This window comes from Cyprinus carpio, chromosome B7, assembly GCF_018340385.1.
Source record: "Cyprinus carpio isolate SPL01 chromosome B7, ASM1834038v1, whole genome shotgun sequence".
In the NCBI taxonomy this organism is placed as follows: Eukaryota; Metazoa; Chordata; class Actinopteri; order Cypriniformes; family Cyprinidae; genus Cyprinus; species Cyprinus carpio.
In genome coordinates, this window is record NC_056603.1 from 38,488,794 (window position 1) to 38,500,886 (window position 12,093).

The window sequence follows — 12,093 nt, forward strand, 5'->3', positions numbered from 1 at the left end:
TTATTATTATTATTATTATTATTACAATCCTGTGGCGGAAACAGGCTTCCATAGTTTTCAATGCTTCTGTGTATGTTTTGTTTCTGCTTGGATTCCTGCAGTCCACTTTGTGGTACCTGTTCTGCATGCTTCGATCACTTGTTTCTCTTCTTTTCTCTTTGTTTCAACAGACCTCTATAAATATCCCAACCACTCTCCCATGGCCCATGCGGCCCTGATCTTTCCTGAGGGAGAGGAAATGTAGGCTGATTCAGGGACCCAATCTTTCTCCTGGGAGAGAGGAGAGCACAGCGATGGGGGTTGGGAGGGATATGGCTTGTTTACAGTGGAGATCTCTGGAGGTTTGCACTGTACAGTTCAGTGTGGACAAAACATGGGCAACCATGAAAGGCAAGAACAACAATGAACATCAGATAAAAGTGAAACAATGCTTTTTTCATGCATATACTTTTGATTGTCTAATGATATAAGGGTTTCAAGTCAACATGACATTGTTTGCAACCCATTTTACTTGTGATGTGATGCATTGTTGAGTTGTGGACAAGACCGGGAATTGGCCTTATGTACAGTAAGTAAATTAGATCAATTTTTATTTCATGTTTTTTGAAGAGACATGTTAAAAAGGCATACATTTTTTATAAGTAACTATGGGACATTCTTGATTCAGCAGAAAGTGGAGACTTAATCCTTTAACATCTTTTTTTCTTTTATTACTGTTTACATGTCCAGCATGGATTGTTAAACACACTCAGAAGATGTGAACAAACACAAATGTATAAAATCCTCAGTTTCTACATAAGAAGAAAATCAAAAACACAAATTGGAATGTTATTAACAAGGTAAAAATCTCAAAAAAAACAAAACAAAAAAAAACCCACACACAAATGTATTGAAAAATATTGAAAAGGTACTATTTACAATTTAAAAAAATGACCAAATTTAAGATATTAAGAAAAAATATGAACTGAAAATATAATTAAACTAAATTTAATTTTACCACCATTAATGAAGATGATGAGGTGTTTAAGAAAACACTGCAGCACAACTTTGTGCACATTAACAGCATTGCTTTAAATGTTAGTGATTTGCTACTACATTTTTGTCTGAAAATGCTTTGTCTAGTTCTAAACAGCATGTTTTTGTAAGGCTTATTAAGATTCCCTTCAGGACAGTGTGCATTGCCTAGATGCATTGTCGCACAACAGGTCGATTTGATATTGAATCTACCCTTGTCACAAAACAATGCAGACAAAGGCAAATACACTGTCACATTCTACTCAGCTGATTCCACAAAGATGAAGATAACATATTGTCTCAGCCTTTTTTGGCTACTTATTTAGTAAGTCAACAATGATTGCAGTCAAATAACTGCAGCTGGTTAATAAATGGTGTGGAGGGATGTTCTTAGAGGCACCTCTGATCAGAGCTCAAGTTTATATCAGGAGAATATACACAGACACAGAGAGAATTCACTCTGCATATGTAGCATCACTGGGTGGTCAGACATAAAGTAGCAGTGTTCCTGAGCTGCGTTTTTGAGAACGGTGTGACCAAAACAGTCAACGTCCACGATTCACACCAAAAGCCTTCTGAACAGAGGCTGCTGTTAGTATGCACTGCTAGTGTGAGGCTTGGTGGGAGGAAGCTTTCTGGCCCTGGCTGAGGGCCCAGTCTATCTTCCTGTTGGCCAGAAGCAATGTGCAGGACAATAATGAAGCAAGAGAGAGGGGCCATTGTTATAAGAGCCAGTCCTAAACTTGGCCAAGAGTTGATTCGAGATGACGGAGAAAATGTTAGACCTATAAATCTACAGTATCACATACTAACAATTAAACACTGTTTTGATTATTCATCAGTCATTGTCTACCATAATTTTGTTTAGTCACCCTTATCGTCTCTGAAAACAATAATAACTAAAGAAATCTGTGTAGAAACAAACATACTAAGTAATAAACTTTTATGCATTCTAAACTAGTGCCCTTACAACCTTACCACAATGATACCACGATACAGTGAATGTATCAGATGTATATTTAACCCAGGACTGTACCAGTGGGACCAGTTTCCAGGGACCGCTGTGTGAAAGATTGCCAAAGGGACTGCAAAGGATACTTGAGTCTCGGTAGATCAAGCTGACCACTAGGGCCCCAGGCCCCTGGGTGCACACAGTGGGACATGATCCTCCGGTGCATACAGTGAGTCATAACCACTAGGTTCATGGCCTGCCCAGTGTATACAATTGGGAATTCCTACTAGTGCCCCAGCCTAAAGTGGGACACTACCAGTTACACTGTGACAAGGCTATGGGGCACCAAACTCCCCAGTGTATACAGTGGGACAAAACCACTAAGGCCACAACCTACCCAGCACATCAAGTGGAACATGACCACTACACTTCCGGGGCTCCCTGGCACATGATGTGAGACATTACCACTTGGGCCCTGGGCTACCCAACACATTAGTGGAACTTGATTGCTAGGGCTCCTGGCATAACGGTGCATTTAGTGGGACATGACCACTAAGGCCCTGGGCCCCAGACCCTCCGGTGCATACAGAAAGTCATAACCACTATGTTTATGGCCTGCCTGTATACAATTGGGCATTCCCACTAGGGCCCCTGCCTACAGTGGGACATTACCAGTAGGGTCTTGAGTGGGACATGAGCATTAGGGCCCCAGACCATCTGGCGCATACAGTAAGTCATAACCACTAGGGCCCATACACTGCTACAAGACTACTGGGGCCCCGAGAACCCCAGTGTATACAGTTGGACAGAACCACAAGGTCACAACCTATCCAGCAGTTCCTGGACTCCCGGGCACATGGGGTGAGACATTACCACTAGGACCCTGGGCTACCCAACAAATTAAGTGGGACATGATCGCTAGGGCCCCTGGAAACCTTGTGCATACAGTAGGACATTACAATTGGGCCCCCTAGCCCCTTGACGAATACAGACCGATCTGACTACTAAGGCTCCAGGCCCCTCACCGCATACAGAGTGAACTGACCACTATGGCCTCTCAGGAGCTAGGGCCCTGGTCACCTTAGCAAAAACAGCATTTGCTGACCTTTCAGCTCCCATTGGATCACCACAGCCCTTTGCTACTGTTGTTTGTCACCTAATGTTATCCTAGCAAATGGTGTTCTCTTATTTTGTTGCCTAATCCAGTCTACCAATAGAGGTGGAACTAGAAGGAATGGGGCTCCAAAGATACATGCTCAGGGGTCTCAAGGAACCATGATCTGGCCTTGAATGCCATACATGATTCAGTATGATTTTAATTCCAAAATACTTCAAAGAATACCACTGTATTTGGTTTTGTCCAAAAATGTTATTACTGTGGTACTAAAGTCTTTCCAAAATACTATGCAAATACCTTGTAAAAGTGACTAATTATGGAAAAAGGCCATAAAGGAGTGTGAAAATCAGATAAAGAATGGACTAAAGTGGGAATAAGACAGCCATAAGGCCTGAGTGAGCCCCTGAGAGTGAGCGTTTCAGATATCCTTCAAGCTTGTTTATGTATTCCTCATTGATCTGGGTGACTGGAGGAGAAGGTAGAGGGCGTCGGGGGAGGGACAGAAGAGCTTTTATGTCTGATTAACTCTCCTCCAAATCTCCTCGGACGACAGGAGCACTGTGAGGAGGGGCGGATCGCCTGGCAACGATATTCAGCGGGATTCATCAGTGACAGCATTCCGATCATGACTGTCCTTTGTCTCCTCTACTCTTCCAATAATATTTATCAAAGTGCTTTTTTGCTCTACCTTGTCTGACAGGGCAATATTTATAATACCACTCACTTTCGTTCTGTCCTCTATGACTGCCTCTCCCAGTGCAAAAGGAGAAACTCTCTCGCTGATTGTGAAGAGTAAATGACTGAGATTTTGTCAGAGGCACTTTAAAAAGTGGCGGTGGTTTGTTTCTTAATGCTTTCTGTGTCCGAGTATACTAGCTGAGTTTATGTAGGTTAGACACTAGACTAAGCAAACACCACAGAAAGCAAACACAGACCTACCTGACAGCGGTTATATCTTACATGTTAGGAAACTTGCCTAATTTGTCTACTTTGCCTAGTAGATCACATCAGCATGAATAAGTCGTGAATGAAACAGGGATCCTGTTTCCGATGCTGGTCAAGGAATGCACTCCAAAAATAACTGGCAGTGGACCCTGGCAATGTGGGCCATGAGATTGTGTGCCAGCAAGCTCTCATGTACGGATGATATTGCTACACACTCTATCTACCAAGCATCTCAAGCTTAGGCCAAAAATATACTCTACGCAAGTATGCTGAAGCAGATGTGAATGCTAGGCCAATGCACTTCAAGTGGACCGTCTCATCAGATATACTTAATGTACGTTCATATTCAAACCTCAAGTACTCAAGGTAAGGTGATAATGTCAAGTATTAATGAAAGCTTTATTCAGGTAGCTAGCTAGAAACATGTCGAGAGTTTAACTAACCTAAACTTGCTCAGCAAGATTCGCTTCAAACTAATGTTGCCTAACAGTAAGAGGCTTGAAGAAAACATCTAGCCACAGAAGATCCAATTTGGAAATGAATTTACTTTTACATTTATGCTACTATATGCTATAGCGCCCCTTGTGGAAATGCTGAGGATGCAACATAAAATTGAGGCACTGTAACTAAACACGTCCACATACTTGCGTATGAGTACGTTTCAGCCTTCTAGAGGGAGCTTGCTTTGGGTTTATCCCACTCCTGCTTGTTTATTACACCCCCACCACTGAAATATCCCATCACTGTAATACAATCCAGTTCAGACTCTTACTAACACACCATAAGCCCTTTCACAAAGACTTAAGATATAAGGTTTCTGCGTCTAAACCCTTTTCTTTTGAACTCACAGTTATCCCTGCTTCTTTCCCTCTCATTTAAGCCCACCTATGTCAATGCAAGTAATATTTCTTTAGTAGGGAGAGCTTTGGGTTGGGGTAGAAAGAGGTTAGCAATGGCTTTCACCTCCTGCTGTTTTTAAAATTAGACTATTACCTAACATCCCCTACAACAGTGGGCCCCACTAAGGCTTTTATTTCTAATTGGGCCCGAGAAGCTTTCTCAAGTGTATTATATGGAGTTTCAAATTGGTGTACGTACACTAGTGGTACTCATTTTATAGCTCTTTTGTTCAATCAAATGAAAATATGAAAATGCTGTTATATAAATATGCAAGCAGCAAATTAAAATCTTGCTCACTGCCTCAAGTTTTTTCAAACCCTTTAAATGAAAGCAACCTAAGTGTTATGTTTCTCAGACAATAAAATGTATAATTGCCACAGTGTCGTGGGACTTTTGGGAGATAAGAACACTTCAGCTTGCAAGGAAGAAATCAGGAGGGCTCTAAAAATATGGACGGAACCACATAAAACATGTCTGGCTGGCACGACCAAGGCACAGTTGTTAAAACAAGGGGCAATAAAATATGACTTTTTGTTATGATCGCAGTAGCAAAATTTAGAGAAAAGTCCCTATTTTATAACATCAAAACAAATAGCAGGTAAAACTCAGCCAAATGCAACTGGACTTAGTTACTGGTTCAGTTAACCAGGTCTAGCTGATCCAAAAAGGAGGGTGTCGAAAAGTCAGAGACCTATAGTAGAAAAGGTTAATGTAATATTTTTTTTTACGCAATAAATGCTTTCTATATTAAAATATTATTAGCATAACAATTTGAGCTGAAAAAAAATTACCATGATTTTCTTCACTCAAGCTGTATGAACAAAAAAATAAAAAATGTAAATGAAGAAAAAAAAAATCCTAAAAACTTTCTATTTATTTTTAGGTTTCAGTTAGATTTTGAATCCCAGATTGTCCGTGTGGTCTCAGACGTTTGAAGCCCACTGTATATCAACATTTTATCAGCAAGTTATAATGCAAGTGGCCACAGTCCTTACAGTCTTTATGATGATATATTATGACTTGCCCGGTCAGTTGGAAAACCACAGCTGAGAGTCCTGAGAAAAGGTGAATGGATGCAGAAATATTCCTAAGAGAGATATTCCTTTCTCCGCTTTCCTTTTCCTCTCTTTTTGCTCTGCAAGACTTCCTGTTCATCATTCATGCTGTGATTGCAGATGACTAATTGTGACATCCTAAAATTAGAAATTAAGAAAAAACCCACAAACAACTAATTTAAAAGAAAAGAAAATATTAAAAGAAAAACTGAACAAAAAAATCAATGTGCAAACTTTCTGATATAAATAGACTAGTCAATATGTTAGGAGAGCACCATGGGAAAGGAAAAGAAGGGTGAAGATGAACATGATGTGTGTCAGTATCTGTATGTATGTGTGTCTGTAAGCATGTTTATGGTGGTGTTTTGTGTGTGCAAAGTTTTTGGACGTGTGAAATGAAAGGGCAGAACAGGGATCGAGGGTCATTCTGAGAGGTTAAACCCAGTCCTGCAGTGAACGTTTGCAGTGAACTAAATACTTGGGTGCTCCTTTCCTCTGTAGTGTGTTAATAATTGCGTAGATCAATCCCAAGATGCACAGCACCAGGACCAGGGGTACCGTCACCATGATGATGTTCATGGTGCGCTCTGTCTCGTCTATCTTCAGAACCACATCCACGTCATTCGTTTTCTCTTCAGTCTCCTCTTTAGAGTCAACATCATTGGTGTTGTCTCTGTCTTTGTCCTTTTCCTTGTCCTTGTCCTTGTCTTTGTCTTTGTCTCGGCCAGCGTCTGGGTTGAAGGGGGGCCTGTCAGGCCACTTGCGTCCCGGATCCACATCAGTGTCTCTGTCAGGATTGAGGTCCACGTTACAGCCCATGAAGTCTCTAAGAATGGACTTTGGGTAGCCCGGCTCGCTCTTCATTCTGTGGTTGTCAAATTTCCAGTACTTTGTACCCTTGTAGAAGTACGTATAAGCTGTGTGAGAGACAAACATTGGAGAGAGATTGGAGAGAGAAAAATGTGTTAAAAGTGCATCAGTGAAATTACATAAAAACTAAACCAAAATTATAAACTATAAAACTATACAAAAATAACACACACACACAAACACACACACACACACATATACATATACACAAAGTTTTCCTTCAAATGTGACGTGAATGCATTTTCTTGGATTGAAAAAATATGGATATGGAACAAATAACTTAAAAAATATATTGCCATATGGGTTGAGACTGTCAGGTTAAATGAATGTGAAGCTCAACTGTAAATGTTTATTTTTAGTAATGTTTATAATGGAAGTCTATGGGATGAACATTAAAATACACACTTGGCCTATTGACACTTAGTCACCTTCTTGATGGATCAGACTGCCATCTCAGGTTATGCGCAATACATTTAGAGCTGAACATGAAAATAAGTACATTATAAATGAATTAAAATCTGAACTACTATTTTTGGTCTATGCAACAGATTTAAATTACATGCATTTGGCAGACAGCTGAGGTGATCCTGAGGTGGTCTGAATAATCAGATTGCTAGCGGTCTCAAATTTTGTAATGAAACTCTATACCTTTCACACATTACCTACAAGAATACCAGAACGGGACCATTTACAAAGACAAATCCAGCCACTCGAATTACATGGGTAACACATGCCTAGAACTTAATCCAATAAACAGACAATTCAGACTGAAATTTGCAGCTCAAATAACATTAAATAAGAATTTTTGCTTTAACAAATCTACAAGCTGCACATTTCTGCTTTTAAACTCATAAATGTACTATTACACGTCCATTACTCTACTTTTTTCAAACTTAGGACTTTTAGAAGGCAAAATTATAGTCTATCTATGGTAATCGATTGCTTGCCACAGATCATGTCGACAAATTTTAATTTGTTTTAAACCAGCAACATTCCAATAAATGGGAAAATGCTTTCAGTGATATAAGTGTTTCTAAGTAAAATCACATTATTTCCTCAAATCACATTTCACACATTACATTCTCTCACTTCCTTTGTTTCACCATCTGATTGATCTTATTGATATCCAACCATTCTGTACATTAAGGTGACAGGCACTGGATGACCCCTCAACCCCACACACCATTTCACTCACTCACCTCCATCATCGCTGAGGAAGGCCCCCTTGGGAGAAGACGGCACAGAAGTGCCCCACACACTGATTGGTTTAGGGTAGTCCTGATCTGCTGCTCTGGAGTGCTCATTAAAGCGCCAGTACCTATAGTTTATCAAACACACCTCAATGCAGCTCATTCTGCCTTTTCTTGATGCAGCCATTTAAGCAACAGCACAGAGACCCCATTTACACATGCTATTAACATTCATCACAGATGATCTGATCACAAGGGCATAGCACTGAAATCACTAACCATATTCCATGTGGTCACTTTGCATTTTTATCATGAATGCTGATGCAAAACAAACACAGAAAAATCCTACTTGTGTAACATTTTATCATTGTGCCAAATATATATGAACAAGGCAGACATCTAGATTTATCAGATTTTAAACAAAATAATAATAATTTTACATGTTGCAACCATGTTGACTTTATGTATCCTCCAAAATGTTTAAATTAATTTTAATTTAGAAATTATATATATATCACATAAAGGGTGTATTGAGGTCATTGTATTTATAATCAAAATTTATTGTAAAAGAATAGATTTTCATGTCATGTCCCATTGACCGATTTAATGAAAAATGGAAGAAAAAACCTGATCCCCTCCCCTTGATGAAATCCGATCTGGGGTGGTCATTAAAGAAGCATGCAAGACATGTTAATACCATGAGTAAACATCAGTCTGTCTCGACTGATCACTTGTGATCAGGTCACCCGAGACTGATGTTAAGAGCAGGTGTAAACAGGGTCAGTAAGGCATCAAAAACAACTCAAGGGAATGATTAGACAATAAACATTAGAGGCAGAATTATTTGCAGAACAAAAAATAAGAGAATCCCCTTACCAGTCTCCTTTGAAGAAGTAAGTGAAGCCAGAAGGTTCCCACCAGATGGCCGTCTCTATCTTGTCATACGGGATGTCTCTACCATAGTCCATCAGTTCTTGAGGATAGCCGGGCTCCAGGTTAGCTTCTCTGAACAACCAATACTGATTCCCTACAGGTGGATGGACACGAGAGAGAAAGAGGGAAGTAGTGATAATCTGACACTTTTTTGTAAATTTCTAAAAAAAATTGTATAAATGTTTTTTGAAAGATTTTTTTATAAAATATTTCAGCAAATCTATGTTTAGTGGTGTCCCAATTCAGAGGCTGCATTCCAAGACCGAATGCGTCACAGCGGCACAACAAAAGTCTGTCCCCATTCAAATACTCCTTCAAATGCAGCCTTTGTTTCCTGGGCCATGAAGGATACAAAGAATGGATCCTTTGCAGCACAGGCTGTCCCTAGATTCATTGCGATTCATTCATTCATTCAATTTTTTTAATTTTTTTTTTAGAGAGAGAGAGAGAAAGTTTGAGATTATTTGAGCTTTGTGAAATGGTGCGTTATCCAATTAACAAAGCTTGGTTTGACCTTCTCTGACTATGGCCTTCGAAATCTGTATCCAATACAGAAAATGAGACACAGCTTTATTCTCATTTACTATCATACAGGTTTAAACGTCATCCACCCTTTGAAAAAAACATATTGGTTAACCACTAAAAAGCAGGTTTTAACAAAACCCTCAAAAGTTCAAAAATTGACATGAAGAAAGAGAACAGAGGTGGAAAACAATGGCAAGGAAGCAGAAAAGACAAGAAGTGGGAGGCAGCAACACTCAGGATTTCATGGTGCATGTGCAGGGACTTTCCAACCTTTGGCACAGTAATACAAACTCCAAAACTCAACCACAGATTTGTGTTTACTCTCTGTTATAACTCAAATAACTGCACTACAAGAGATGCACCAATAACGCGGGTTTGGTTCAAATCCCACATTTTAGTGGTTTAAGCAACAGCGAAAGCATCGCATGGAGTCATTACAGAAACACTGGGATAAGCTTGAGCTTTTATTATTTTACAGTATGGCAGACACTGAGGCACCATCCTCATGGACCCGTTTGATTCAATGGGCCCATGTCCAAGTCCAACCGTTGCTGTCAGCATCTGGTAGAAGCTCTAGCTGACTCAATGGCCTCGCCTCACTAAGAACAGATGTTGCTCCTTAGATTTTGGTCTCCTGGTTTTCTCCAATGGCAGAAATCCAAATTTTAAAGGGTCTTGCAAATGACATCATTACTTGCCATACACGGTTTTCTTATGGGAGCCAGCTTTCCTCAATTGTAACAATTATACATTCATCTTCACATAAATCTTCACCAGGAAGTTCACTGTGGTTTGAGCAGTTTTTGATCTTGATAATGATGATTTTGAAAATAGAAGTGGCCAACTGACCGAGTTACAGGCCAGTTGACTTTGCACCAGAGCCATTCATTGACACTGTTCATGTAGTTTTATGACTTGGAAATGTAAACATTTGGTTTCCTGTTATAAATTGGGCTGATTAAAATATGACACCAGGGTAAAGTTGTCTAGTGAGATATTAGCATGGATGTTGTTGAAATTGCAAATATGACCTGGAAAAGTTCTGGAAGCCCTAGTAACAATGGATTAAGAATTACAAAGCAATCTGCAATGTTTGCACAGCAAAGTACATTTATGCATAATGGACTTACATTATTATGTAAATAAATAAAACAGAGTAACATTTGTTTATTTTTATTTTTTTTTTACTTTAAAAATATATATTTAAAATTCAGACCCATGCAAAAATTTAAAATTCTAAATAAAAAAAAAATTCACTCCACCTTATTTGAGCCAAATTACATTTAGTTCTTAAACCCATATACTATACGAACCAAAAATCTATGTCTCTGAAACTCTACTTTTAATAGTTCTGAAAACCCCAGTATGAATGGATAAAAATTAAAAACTAATTAGTGTTTGCACCGTGACAAACTGAGCAGACAGCAAAGTATATTTATGAATTTATAGGCATAATGGGGCTTTGCTATAGTTGTTGAACATTGTCTTAGGAACATTTTTAATGCAAAAAATTATTTTTGGTGGTGGGGCAGAGAACTGCAAAAAAAAATAAAAAATACATCATGCAAAATGTTAAAGTAGCCGGAAATAATAAAAAAATGGCAAAAGTACTTACTGTCCTGATTGAAGCAAAGCAAATATGAGTTTTGCTTCCTTTGCGAAATTTATGGCCAGAATTATACGGCTTAAAAATAAAATTTGGTCAGTTTACCTTAAACTCATATATAAACCGCAAAGTCATGTCTCTAAAACTCTACCTGTAAAATCCATCAGACTAACACATTAATGGCTGAGGGGAATCAAGGGCACTTCCTGTACTAAATGACAAATGTCAAAATCAATGGTTTGTTCTAATGTAAAAAGCACTTCAATGTGATGTAATTCTGACATCTTGGGTAATAATTTCTCTCATGAATATAGCATTTTTATGGTCTATATTAACTTTTAACAGCACAGAGCTAAATCAGTTTTCAAGTCCAGTCGGAAAGGGAAAATACCTTTGAAAAACACAAATCGCCCATCATGCCTTTCATATGCAGCATCAATGTCTCCCGGCAGACCCCTCCAGAAGTGTCCAATAGGCATTGGGTAGTTATCCAGCACTCTGTTCCTCCTCACTCTCCAGAACCAGCGGCCCTAAGGAGGCAATAAGACATGAATCAGCGACCACATGATAATGGTTGTGTATTTCTCTCTTAATGGTGGTCAGGTTTATTAGCAGTCCCACAACCCTCAGTTGACATGTGCACTGCTAAGAATAGGAGGGTTTATGGTTCTCCACCAGACCAAGACGTCTTGCCCCGCGATTCTCCGTGAAAGTCAATAGCTACCATCAACTGTTTGTTTACCAGCATTCTTCAAAATATCTTCTTTTGTCTTCAACTGACAAGTTATGCACAGAAGAATATTTTGGACGTCTGACCAATAACATGAGCAGCTGCATTAGTAGTAATGTTTGCAGCACAATCAAGACAAACACATCAGGTACATGCACACACATACACTCATTGTATCCTTTACACTTCTGGCTTTCCACCAGGACCTTCAGTATGTTCCAAACCAAGCCCAAATTAAAACCAGAGCCGAGTCTGC

At 39.2% G+C, this 12,093-nt stretch overlaps 1 protein-coding gene across 2 annotated transcripts in view; it reads right to left on the reverse strand.

Annotated features, from left to right (window-relative positions):
- Positions 1–687: 687 nt before the first annotated feature.
- LOC109086971 (matrix metalloproteinase-15-like) overlaps positions 688–12,093 on the reverse strand; it is a 28,624-nt gene continuing 17,218 nt past the window's right edge. For both annotated transcript variants that reach the window (XM_042728544.1, XM_042728545.1), the window contains 4 exons: positions 11,499–11,637; positions 8,920–9,070; positions 8,053–8,171; positions 688–6,900 (listed from right to left, as the gene is read on the reverse strand). In XM_042728544.1, coding sequence (XP_042584478.1) covers positions 6,419–6,900; positions 8,053–8,171; positions 8,920–9,070; positions 11,499–11,637 — 891 coding nt within the window. In that variant the 3' untranslated portion in view covers positions 688–6,418. The remainder of the gene's footprint in view (positions 6,901–8,052; positions 8,172–8,919; positions 9,071–11,498; positions 11,638–12,093) is intronic.